Below are 12,500 nucleotides of genomic sequence, written 5' to 3' on the forward strand. Positions count from 1 at the left end.
ACTGAGAAACGTCGATGCGACAGTAGTAAAGACCACCGGATCACTGTTGGAATCTTAGCAACTGCTCACCTACCCCTCCCCTACAACAGTCAACTGATAACGAGTTAAGGTTAATTTTGGGTCGGGGAGGGGTAGGTGTGCAGTTGCTCAGATACTGAAATTGATCCAGACCACCCTACCTCAGGTATATCCACCCACGCATTCACCACCACCAATTTGTACCTCAGGTAAGTCTTAGTAACCCAGGCGGCTCCTGTAAGCGGACAGACCACCCATATGAGGGGAGCTATGGCGAACCACACGTAAATGGCAAAGCGTTTCAGGAATAGAAAGTTGTAAGCATTTAGAACGAAGGAAGCACTACAGGCGACCAAGAGAGTGGTTAGAACAACCTGTAAAATGAAAAGATGACATATGGCTAAGAATTGTAAAAGAGGAACAGAGAAGTTTCTCGTACCCAGATTCTACCGTGTAATTGTGACCGAAATGTGGGACCTTACAACCACTTAGCCGTGGAAAGGTCTGGGCACGAAACTAGTCTCTTACATAAACAGCGAAAGAAATCTCTTTTTTTTTAATGCAGGTGACTCAGCCTTCCTGGGGTCCTCGACATGTTTAAAAGCGCATGATGAATTTCTCTGAGAAGAAAGGCTATTGTGTTCTTAGAGAATAATAAGCAGTGTGTTGAATACGAACTCTTATATTGCCTTAGTTGGTTCATTAAAGAAAGAAAATATTCTTATCCATTCGTCTATGGAGTTCCGCCTTCAGGCGGCCATTATCATAATGACTATTGTTTTCGAACAACTGATCTGGTAATAAAGAATATTGGCCTCCCTAATTTACAATCAATGGATCGTAAAGATACCCCTGATAAATTGAATAGGCTTGATTCTTAAGTACAGACACATTTGCTGCAAATAATTACCACAACTGAAATTCAAGACAACACTGTGGCGACTAGAAATGCTAAAATAGGAAAAATGCCATATAGCAGAGTTAAATCAAGATTAAAAATGCCCTATAGCTGAGCTAAATCAAGATTAAAAATGCCACATGGCTGAGTGAGCTGAATGAAAAGTGCAGTACTATCAATACCATGTAAAAATGCGTTAGTAACTTGCTGCCATAACGGCGAATGGCATATCATTTGTACTTTTGTATTCATCATTTACCTTCTTACAGATCTTTGAAAGATGATTACCGAGGCAAAGTTCCGTTGTCTACCATCATATACAGGAAATATGTCTACAATGAATATCGTTAGACGATGCGATCTTACCGTGCTCTTTTGACTTCCTTCACGGACAAATTTTGCTCTAGCAGAGAATAGATTGACAGCTTCAGGAAAAGCGATTTGAATTGGGTTTTCACGAAAGAGTTTACCCATACGATCTGTAAAAAAAAAAACCAAAAGCCACATTTTATTTTTACCCCATAAGCAGTTATGGCCCCAAATGAACCGTAGCGTCAAAAAAAAAAAAAAAACAAGTCAGTCAGAAGTTTAGCTAAACAAAATTAATATTTTCCCTTCACAGTTGGAAATCGTACTTCGTTCAGTCAATCGATTAAGAGAACTAAAATTTGAAACGGTTACCATGAAAGGAAAGGAAAAGAGTGAAGAGAATGTCGAGGTCATTTTTTTTAAGAAAATAGCTGATTTATTTATATCAGGAGATACAGTCTGTATGTATAGGTTCAGAATAGAAATATCACATATATCGTAAGCACTCTCGCTTCTTGTGAAATCCCTAACTTTTATCAGAGTGCGTTTGGACAAAATAACATTTTATGGAAGATCTGATTTGAGCACTACATCCACACTATAGCCGCAAATGGAGTCGGGGAGGGATGTGGAACGCTTGGCTCCTCTAGCCCCTCTAAAACAGCGCAGCTGTTTGATACCCAATTTGTATTCTTTATGCTCCATCCCACTTATCGTGAAAAACCTTGGCTCCGCCCCCTGCACCCTACACTGTACTAACATACCATTGAATTCTAACATACCATTGAATTCACGCATGGAGCTTTGAAGCATGAAGATTAAACTCATGTGAAACACAAGAATCAGACAGAAGCCATAGAAGATATGGAACAGGCTTGTCGCTCTGAGGATGTTGAAGAGCACATCAATCCCCATTGGTATTTCCACTCCTGTCTGATTAGAAAGCTTAGAGAAGCTTAGTCTAAGTGCTCCATCGTATGCATAACAACCAAACTGTCCCATGGCGGCTCCCATCGCAAACATGACCACAACGATTGGCATGAACTAAGGAAAAAGACAAAAAAGATAATGATTTGATGAAGATGTTTTAAAGACATTTGTCTCAAGGATGGGATAAAATCAAATTTAAGTCGAACCCAGGCTTCGATCTGGCAAACTAAGCCGTAACTAGGGTTTATAGACAACGAGTGAACACCATCAAATTATCAAGTTATGAAAAAAAATTCAAAACTTATGGGATAGAGGAGGTTGTAATGATAAAAAAGTGATATACCGGTACTTTGAATTCTCTCATCAAAGTTCATAAATATTTGTCATAGCTACGATCGGGTCTTGGGAACCAAAATGTTCACCCAGCTTTTATTTCGCCTCGGTGAGATGTTTTTTTTTTTTTTTACTTCTGCACGAAGGAGGTACAGATTTGTTTGTATCTTTCTTGAGGGAAGAACTGATTGTGATTCTAGTTCAAGCTTGAATAGACTCGTTTCTTAATCTAGCGAACACAATGAAATGACTATCGCGCCCTAGTGAGATGTTTTTCATTCTACAGCCAAGTACTTCTAATCAGGGTGGATACTTCAGGGGATTTGTGTCTGACATAAGAACTTCTCGGGATTTCTCTAGCTAGTGCTTTCAAGAATAGATCTTTCTCCAATATCGTAGCACAGATCAGATGATCATCGCGCGGAAAAATAATCTTCAAAGTAGATAGAGGAGCAGTCCAAAGAGTAATATGACGACACAGACATGCGTAGTGCTTTTATATGAACGTCTAAGGTATGTTATGCTACTGTCATTTTTTCATTCACCTAGTGCCATTGAGTTTACGAACTCGTTTGTAGGGATACATTCAGCAAGGCCAAGTTATAACTTGTTGGTTTTGTGGAGAGGACAAAATTGGAGAAATGGAAAGAAAAAAAAAACCCGGATATTAACCAACAACAAATTCAACCCAAATGTAAAGCTAGGTCTGGGAATCGAACCCAGCCTACAGCGGCTGGAGGCGAGTTCTCTCATCACATGCAATGTTTGAAATTCAAAATTACTGGCTGGCCTATTGAAACTTTGCGTCACGCCATATTTTATTTCGAGTCAAAACCGAGAAAGATAGCGAATATATTCTCAAAACGATTTCAGATTTCTTCCGGTTGGAATTTGTTTACCTCTCTAGAAATCTGCAATTTTCTCGACTAAGCGCTATTTAGCTGTAAGATTCTCTGCTGATTATGGTAAAAACTCAGGAAGAGGAAGTTACATCAAATCTGTGTTATCAATGTTATCACTGTTATCAGTGTTCCAACTTTGAAATTAAGGTACCCTTTGCCGTTTTATCTCCGAAGTATAAATTTCGCAATGAAAATGGTACCTCTCAGACAAAACATTGGATATTAACATAAAAGGGCAGTAAGTAATTGGTTGCTCATCTTATCTCCTTTTCTCTCAGTTTGACACCTCGCGTTTGAGACTTAACGGTAACCATAGTTACGTTAAAACTTCTGCACGATACGTCCAAATTACTCATTTGCATTTTTAATCAAAACCGAAAACAAATTTGACCTCCCGTTTCATTAATTTGGCACATACAGTTCACTTTGATACACGATTCAAATAAAGAACACGACACTTGACATTGATGTTACTAGATTTAAGAAAATAAAACATAAAACAAGATTAAAGATCAGAAGAAAAACATTGATATTGATTTCAAGAAAAACCAAAAGGCCCTCTCCTTATCTATACAAAGGTAAAGAAATTTTGTAATCTAAAAATTATCTTTTTTTAACCTGAATTATAACTATTCAAAGCCAATTCCTTATTACATGCCACTAGGGGCGATCCTTAATCATTGAAAATATTCATTAAGTGGACTCTATGGTATTTTAAGAATGATTTTTCATGCAAAGCCGCGGGTGATCTTTGAAACTAAGATCAACAAAATACTGGCAACTGCGAGACATACCCGCGCCACAGTAACAAGTGTCTCGTTGCTAATCTGGTAGCATATTTCTTGAGAGCAAACTGTTACTTTTGCGGAACAACTTTAAAATCTTTTTACAAGAATAGTAACCAAAATAACCAGTGACCTCCGACTTCCCTATACAAAGAGAAACATAACTGCACTAAAAGATTAATTGCTGCCAAAATCTTTATGATAGTCCATTAGGGTCACATGTTTTCGTCTCATGTGGCGTCGCAAATATTTCATGGCAAGAATTTGTTTCCGAAATCAAAAATAAGAATAACGCGCAACAAACTAAGGATTCTGTCAACATTTGAATGATTGACAGGCCTGAGTTATACAGCATTTTCCTTTCTAGAAATCCACTGCGAAGGAGCGTAATCTTGTTTAATCTTGTAAAGGCGAGAACAGTCCGATATGAATGAGTAATAAATTTGTAGGTAATGGCGGCGGTTTAGCGCGAATAATGGAAAGCTTTAGGGGTCTGATCACAAAATGAAATCTATCGACCGCCCGCACGCCACAAAAACGTTAGAGAACAGAAACGTGAAAAAGAAGAAATCAACTCATTTTCATTTCGAAATCTACAAACAGTAAGGGATTAGAAAGGAAGCGTTAATAGGCACATACTTACCCTGAATATAAGGTAAACACGTCGTAGAGTTTTCGGATAGTGTCCGTCTTTCTTGAGTTTTTTCACTCCTTTAATAAACCAAGGCACTGAATGTTTTATCATCGAGTAACAACAAGCCAGAAGAGTTACTAAGAACACTCCAATACACGTCGCCCACGACACTTCAAAGACAAACACTGCCTCGTAGAAGTCTAGTCCAAAGTGAATAATAACATTCAAGGCCCATATTATCAATCCTAACCATCCCTTGATGCGATTAAAAACTTTATTCGTGTCCCCAATGCCCGCTGATAACAGGTATGTCCTTCGCTGAATTAGACCTATGTCGACCGAATAATCCTTTGCATCAGCGACGGGTTCATGGATGTCTAACGTTGAAGAATTCTTGCTTAGTGATGATTGTTTTGTTGTAATGGCAGTGTTTCCAGCCGATCCGTTACTTGCCAGGGCTCGCCAACGCGCTGTTGTTCCATTTGAAGCATTAGCTAATTCCACATCTGCCATTTGTAGAAAATTAACTCGCTAAACGGCCTCACAATGGTTTCTACTGAGGTATAGCTTTGATACCCTGCTGTATTATTCAGTTTGACATACGCTTCAAATATCACTTCAAGAAAGCCCAAGCACGTTGTTTGTCGATCAAGAAGTTTTCTGTGAGGTGTTGATCATACCAGATTAGCCTTTCAGTTCGCGGCACAGCTGAAAATACAGTGTTGTAACACTAATTTAGTGAGTTCAAAATGCTAGTTGGGAAAAGAAATTATATTTATACTAGCAACGCCAAAGTCGATTTCCGGTATATGAATTCCCATTTTAGGGCACATGAGCGCCTGAATTTAATCTGTCTGTGGCAGGAACTGAATCACTGAAACAAGATACGATGATCTGTAAAATGTTCCACTGCGAAATAAATTTCCTGTAAATTTAACGCACTTCGCATTGCAGCGCAACATTCACATGCAATATCACGCAAATCACATTGCATCAACACCGAAGTTTGTTGAGATACCGATCAAAACTGAATTTCAAACACTCAATCACTAACCTCACATAATTTAGATATGAGTGCCTCGAATGGCCCAAAACAAGGAAGTTCATTTCTGCTAACCAGATCTTCAGCGCGTCATCGCATTTGAAAAGGTTGACTTGAAACTTGTCATTTGAGCGGAAAAAATTTTTATGTAAAATAGACCGACCCAAGGTGCCTTGACCCGCTGGCTTACGTAGTAACTAAACAATGACGATGAGCCATTATATTATCCGTGACCAGCCAGCCAAAACAAATGATGGGCTCCCTTCTCTAATGATTGTAACTCATGCAAACTGGCGACATATTGGTACTGCTTTAAAAAATATATTGACTCTCTGGCACTTAGCATTCAGCGATGCAAAATCTAAATTATGTTGACCCGCATTTGCGATTTGATGAATTTTCAGACACTTTCGAAGACACAGCCGCTCAACTAATTTGGTTTTGTTGCTGACGTCAGAAGAAAGTGCGGTTTATTGTTTGTAAACTTGTTGATTGGCCGTAAAAGTGTCTCACTAATTTTGATTGCAAACTTCATTCATTTGATCCTATTCAACGCAACAATTTTGTCACCGTGGAGGACAAAAAGGTTTGAAATGAAACATAAACAATCGGACAACAAACAGAAAACACAATCGATACAGAAAAATGCGAGACGCACACACAAAAAAAAATTATAGAAATATTAAAAATTAATTCAGGATGTTGTAATATTCCAAAGTTACAATTGTCCTCTACTTCTCTTTCCATCACAGTTTGAAAATTCATTTTTTAAGCGAAAACTCGAACAGAGTACGATAATATTCGATCTCTCTTTGATCGTATTTCCAATTCACAGGGGAACGTGACCCTAACCTATAACAACAGCCTTATAAAATATGTTGACACTGTATCAAAAGGTAAGCAGCAGTGTTGTCAATCGCAGTTGTATATTTACTTGGATTCGTTGCGTATTTGTAAGCATTTCACGTATTCTAAGAGAACCGACGGGACTATGCCGTCATATACTTCAATGCTTTAGCGCTCTTTAATGCCGATTGTGTGTAAACTTCGACTTTTTCAGAAAAGATCTTCCGGGAAGAAATAATCGATGAGTACTCGAGCATTCGCTAGATATATTAGCAGTAGTTCATTTGGCGTTGTTTTGGTTAGAGTAGGTAAGAATTATTGACAGCGTATATCACATGATTCTCACCGCGGGTGACAAGATAGCTTCAATTATTTAATCCTGTATGAATTTTTTTTTGTGTGTGTGTGTGTGTGTGTTTTATTAAAGTTCGGCTGTTGATGAAAAGCGAGTACGTTTTGGAGAGTATGAAACGATTTATGAAGTGAGATACAATGAATATATGAGGTTCATATATTTTGAACTGCGGTATTAGATACGTATGATGCACGATCGTCGCAGTAGACAGCGCTATTTATGCAATAGCGAAAATCAGACCTGAAAAAAATCAGGCCTGTACGGGACTCGAACCACTGACCTCTGCGATACTAGTGCAGCGCTCTACCAATTGAGCTAACAAGCCAACTGGGAGCAGGCCGTTAAGTTGATTCGTAATAAACCCGTGAAAGTGATAAATGAGATACAATGAAATATGTGAAGTTCATATATTTTGAACTGCGGTATTAGATACGTATGATGCACGATCGTCGCAGTAGACAGCGCTATTTATGCAATAGCGAAAATCATACAGGCCTGATTTTTTTCAGGTCTGATTTTCGCTATTGCATAAATAGCGCTGTCTACTACGACGATCGTGCATCATACGGATTTATGAAATGGCGCCCAACGTGGGGCAGTGATAGCGCAACCAAGTATGTCAGAGGAATTACCGCGAACCCGCGCCAAGCGCAGCGGCAATCGAGCTGTGTTAACCAAACTTATGAATGAAGCAGATGATCTCTTGCAACAAGATGAATTGGACACGCCACGCCTGCAAGTTATCGTGGAATTATTAGGCGCAAAACTCGACTTAGTGAAATCTCTCGATGAAGAAATTATTGAAGTTCGTAACGTGGACGGACGAAATCGAATCGGAAATTGAAGTAGCCGAAGAAATAAATCTGCGAGTTCTCTCAAAGATTCGAGCTGTTAAGGACGCAACAAATCAAGATGCTAGCGACGAGATAAAGACAACGCATGGACACGAAACCTCCTCCTCTATATCACAAGCACTTGCTCTTCGACAAACTGTGGATTCAGAAGACGAACAACCTCTTCCTGGACCGGGAAGCGCGGCTGGGTTTGGAATTGAAACGACGATAGGGCCATTCCATTTAAAATCTGCACCTCCCCCCTCCCCCCTCCCACACATTGAAGGCTTTCCTGTAACACCCCTCCGGAAGAGAAATTTTTTAACCCCCTTCAGAATTGCCTGAAATACCCCCTTCAGAATTCTATGTAGCTTAATCAAGCTAAGCAATTGAACCCCCTTCAGAAACTAATCGTGAGAATTTCTGTCAAGGGTACTTCATACTCCCCGGGAGTTCAGTTTATCTAGGGTCCCATCAAATCCGTCGAAAATATAGCTTATTATGTACACCTCTTCTGTTTACATTGACAGGGTAAATTATGTTATCTTTCCTTTTAAGTTAATGATACCTGCATCATGGTGCATTGCCTTTTGGAGGAGAAGAGAAACGGCTATTTTTTAAAATATTTATTTCAAATTGCAACATTTTTAGAAAATGGGTGTTAGCCTTTTCTTTTTTTAATCTATACATACCTGACAAAGGCAATAAACTGCTTGTACAGATAAGAGTTGCCCCTTTCTCTTTTACCATTTACACAAATTGAACATTTTGGAGAAGACAGATGTATCTTAGCCGAACTAACATTTTCACCAAAATTTGATATTTGTAACCTTAAATTTGCATGCCATAGTTACTTTTGAAGTGGACATGTGACACCCAGGATTTTAAAGGGAACATTTGCCAGATTCACCTCACCCCTAAAATACTGACTTCATCATTCTAAGTTTGCCTTCAGTCAAAGATGGTGTAACTTCGTAAATATAAGTTGCCTCAAGTTCTGCATCAAACTGAACTGTTATTTCATCTTGTTCAGGATCTGATTCTTGTACCTCTCCAACATACCATCCAGGCCTCCATTTTGTGCCGCCAATTTCTTCTTTAGTCCACTTAATATTCACCCTCGCACCAACTTCGTAGAATTGCTTGATCTCATCTCCCTCATAAAGCTTTATCATTCCTTCCTCCAGGAGCTCTTTTACGGAAATGTCATAGGTTGCAGATGGCTCTACTACATATGCAATTTTAGCTGTTTCCTCTTGGTTTTCGATGACATCCTTTACAATTGCTATGTAGCAACCCTCATGCCAGCCAGTATCCTCAACATCTTGTGCTCTCCAAAATACTTTCACCTTTTTATTTAAATGCCATATAAGAACATTATATTCGGGATACTGTAAGTTATTCTTTCAATTGTATCACAAAACTAGATTGCTATAGTTAGGGTTCGGGGTAGCCTTAGAAAGTGTGATCTTAAAGATTATTCAGTCTATTAGATCTCTTATCTGCGTTGAACTTGAAACTTTTTATCTTTCGTGGTCGAAAGATAAATTCTATTTTCAAGTCTACTTGATGCTTACTAATTGTGTTTAGAGGTTTATGTTTATATGCCTTTAAAGCCAATCAAGCAAAAACAACGAAGATTGATGCGTACTCATTCCTTGGAAACAAACCATCTTCACGGATAATTAAAAAACCTGCTGGTGATGCTAACGTGATGTTATTGTGATGTTAAAGATACAGTAGTGGTAAATTATTATTGAGTGAAAATACCTTTGCTCCCTTTTGAAGAATACTTGCTGAACTGACTCTGCTGCATGTATCCTCATTCGCTATTCCGTCTCCTTACTTTCCTTAAGGGACATCTCCTTTCCTTCCTTTCTACTTTTTAAGTTTTCCTTCTGTTCTATAATTGCTTGAGCGAGATCCTGAAAAATTTCATGGAGATTTTCAACGGTAGTTGCAGGAGATACATCAATACGAGCCTTGGCCGAGACTTCTGTTTGAACTGCTGCATGGTATCTCAGGCGATATGACAAGAGGGAAGGCTCTAAAGGAGTGGAGAATGTTCTTCGCCTGTATATATGATGATAGTCTGCTAATAACGCTTGCTTTCTTTCCTGTAATATTAGTTCTTTGGTGAGTGAAATTAACTCAAGGAACATTTTGTATTCCCTGTTAAAGCAAAGATATTTTCGGTTGTTTGCAATCAGGGTGACGCGAAGTATTAGATCATCCTTTGTTCCATGCACAAGCAGGTAGACTATGGTGAGCTAAAACGGACTGGAGACCACAGCTAACCTCTCTACCATGTCATGTTTCAGAGCGAATGGTTCAACGCCAACGTCTCTGCACATTCTCTCAAGGCTTTCTTTTCTTTCATGGTACGATCTGTGTTCTTTCCATTGCTCCCGTCGCGTTGCGTCGTGAATTGCCTTTCTCATATTATTATCTTTCTCCTCGTAGAATTTAGAGACCTCATCTTCAGTCACCAACATAGTAATGCGAGAAAACGAAGCAGATATCCGTTTGGTTTAGGAAGGAGCACATAAGCCAAATCCAAAACATGGCTTGGTAGATAAGAGCCGGGAACGGAGTCCCACACTCCGCTTAGCAGGGAAGACCTCAATTCATGCGGTAAGTATTGAGGCTCTCCTCCACTTGCAAGCCAACGCAGGTAATCCGGAAGGGGCTGCCGATGGAATAGCTTCAAGGGAATTCCAAGACAACTGCCATCTTTACGAAATACTACAACGTTGAAATTTGAATCAATGCCCCACACTTCACAAAGTTTCCTTGCTAACGGAGTTCTCCTTGCCTTGTACGTCATCCCACAGGTTTCCTTGCCAAATTGACATAGACAGAAACCTTTGGAGGTTTGCTCCGTCATCGAAAATCCAATCTTTTTCCTTGAGGCCCCTCTGCGTCTCAATATACCTTCCTCCAAACTTCGCCCATCCCACACACTTCGTGTTCAGGCGTCCCAGGATCTTTTGCATCCGGTTGCTTTTTGTGACTCGAAAATACACCATGAGCTGAAAGAGCTTTGTTAACTTGTGGGTGGACCCTTTCTACAAAATTCCGCTTGCTGTGGTACTCAGCAAATGAAACCTGGATGACTTTGTCGAGGTTCAAAAACTGGGACATCCTTGTCAACCACATTTGCACCATGCTGCTGGAAGGCTGTTCCGAGGGTCCATTGTCCACTATAAAAACAAGCGTTTCCTTCAGTTGTCTTGTGGCAGGGTTCCTGAAATGTTTATCAAGGGAGGGCTGAGCTAACAGAAAGAAAACCTCGTTAAAACAACGCAAAACAGTCTCCGGTTCATAGTCAGGAAGGTATATTAGATTAACGGCTTGCCCAGTTCGTGTGACCGAAACTGCAGCTGCAGAGTTGGTAAGTGTGGAATAAACGCTTGATCTGAATCGAGGATGGATTTTGATTGTAAGAAAAGATGTGCCATTGGAGTTACCGCATTTGTTTTTTCCTGCTCCCATTCGTGGTCAGGAAGGATGCCTGAGCGCTGTTTCCTTGTCTTCATTGGTTTGTGCAATGTCACCCGGAACGATGCTCTTTGCATCCTTTGAGTCTACTACACAGCTATTGATATTCTTAGCACAATCGTCCGCAATGAAATTGACATTCGCAGATGACCAATGGAGATTGATGACAAATTTATCAACTCCAACACTAGGAGGGTTATGTAATGAGACTTTGGCGTTAATTCCCCTTCCGTCATAGTGACGTTTTGCTTGAAGGGTGTTTTTTTTTTTTTTTGAACATTGAGTGTAATTATAGCAGCAAGAAAGTGAAATTTCAAAATCGGGATTAGACATTGCTACCACAAGCTCTCTAACCCTCTTCATGTCCATGTTGCTCTGTGGTGTCCTGTATAATGTCTCATCTAGAAGGCGCGGGTGACTTTGAACACCTCCTCCCCCAAGTTCGTGAATATCTGCCTCTATGAAAGCATATTCCAGCAAAGGAACCAGAAGAGGGTTTTCCTCGCACTTCAGCCTCTGGCCACTGCCTTTGGATACATAAATGATTTCTTCTATTTTCCTCTTGTTTGCTCCTAAGCGATAGCCTTCTCTGCTGTTCATTCGTCATGTCATTGCGAACCACTTGCGACGTATGTTTTCCGTCTTAAACGTTCTCTGAATGCATCACGACATCCTTGTACTGCTTGCTTGTTTTTTACATTTTGTTTTTTACAGCTTTTTAGCAACAAAATTAACACTTGTTATACGCTTCCTTAGCGCAATGACGGTGTCTCGGTCCCTTTTGGAATCAATATAGGCCAGTGCTTCATTGAAACAGTCGCCGATCAAGTCCTGTATGCTGTCGTTCATTTGTTTCCGACTATGCATTTTCCTGTTTATGAAATCGACAAGGGAATGAAAGTCTGATATTGTATTTTCGCTCATAAAGGCTTGGCCCTTAAGGTATGAATATGAATATAGTTTATATCTGACCACTTGCAGCCCAGAGGCTGACTTACGGGTGCAGTGTAAGGTTAAGAACAGACGTCAGCATATCAGGCGCCTCTGGCAGCCGCTTCAGTCTATCGATCTCACCTTCCCACCCATCCCACCCCAGGGGAGGACATCCATCACA

The 12,500-nt window shown here is 39.9% G+C and overlaps 2 protein-coding genes and 1 pseudogene across 3 annotated transcripts in view; all 3 read right to left on the minus strand.

Annotated features, from left to right (window-relative positions):
- Nucleotides 1–6,023, minus strand: part of LOC111338201 (uncharacterized) — a 10,298-nt gene extending 4,275 nt beyond the window's left edge. The window contains exons 1-5 of one of the 2 annotated variants that reach the window (XM_022944637.2): nucleotides 5,864–6,023; nucleotides 4,819–5,517; nucleotides 2,008–2,269; nucleotides 1,283–1,395; nucleotides 180–392 (exon numbers count right to left, since the gene is read on the minus strand). In XM_022944637.2, the coding sequence (XP_022800372.2) occupies nucleotides 180–392; nucleotides 1,283–1,395; nucleotides 2,008–2,269; nucleotides 4,819–5,322 (1,092 nt within the window). In that variant the 5' untranslated portion in view covers nucleotides 5,323–5,517; nucleotides 5,864–6,023. Of the gene's footprint in view, nucleotides 1–179; nucleotides 393–1,282; nucleotides 1,396–2,007; nucleotides 2,270–4,818; nucleotides 5,740–5,863 lie in introns of those variants that run through there. The other variant, XM_088758285.1, reaches the window with a different exon arrangement.
- Nucleotides 6,024–8,496: 2,473 nt separating this feature from the next.
- On the minus strand, nucleotides 8,497–10,047 carry LOC111338185 (uncharacterized). Its single transcript, XM_088757990.1, has 2 exons — nucleotides 9,856–10,047; nucleotides 8,497–9,288 (listed from the first exon to the last, which is right to left on the minus strand). The coding sequence occupies exons 1-2, from the start codon at nucleotides 10,045–10,047 to the stop codon at nucleotides 8,803–8,805; spliced, it is 678 nt and encodes a 225-aa protein (XP_088614116.1). The 3' UTR covers nucleotides 8,497–8,802.
- Nucleotides 10,048–10,155: 108 nt separating this feature from the next.
- LOC148733359 (uncharacterized) overlaps nucleotides 10,156–12,500 on the minus strand; it is a 2,418-nt pseudogene continuing 73 nt past the window's right edge.

This window comes from Stylophora pistillata, chromosome 4, assembly GCF_964205215.1.
Source record: "Stylophora pistillata chromosome 4, jaStyPist1.2, whole genome shotgun sequence".
Taxonomy (NCBI): Eukaryota; Metazoa; Cnidaria; class Anthozoa; order Scleractinia; family Pocilloporidae; genus Stylophora; species Stylophora pistillata.

Excerpts from the sequence above, each read along its gene's own strand:
- LOC111338185 (XM_088757990.1), bottom strand. The coding sequence starts at position 10,047 with ATGTTCCTTGAGTTAATTTCACTCACCAAAGAACTAATATTACAGGAA. Across the intron at positions 9,289-9,855 it reads CGGCCAAGGCTCGTATTGAT|AATAACTTACAGTATCCCGA; the intron begins GTATCTCCTGCA and ends TACAATTGAAAG.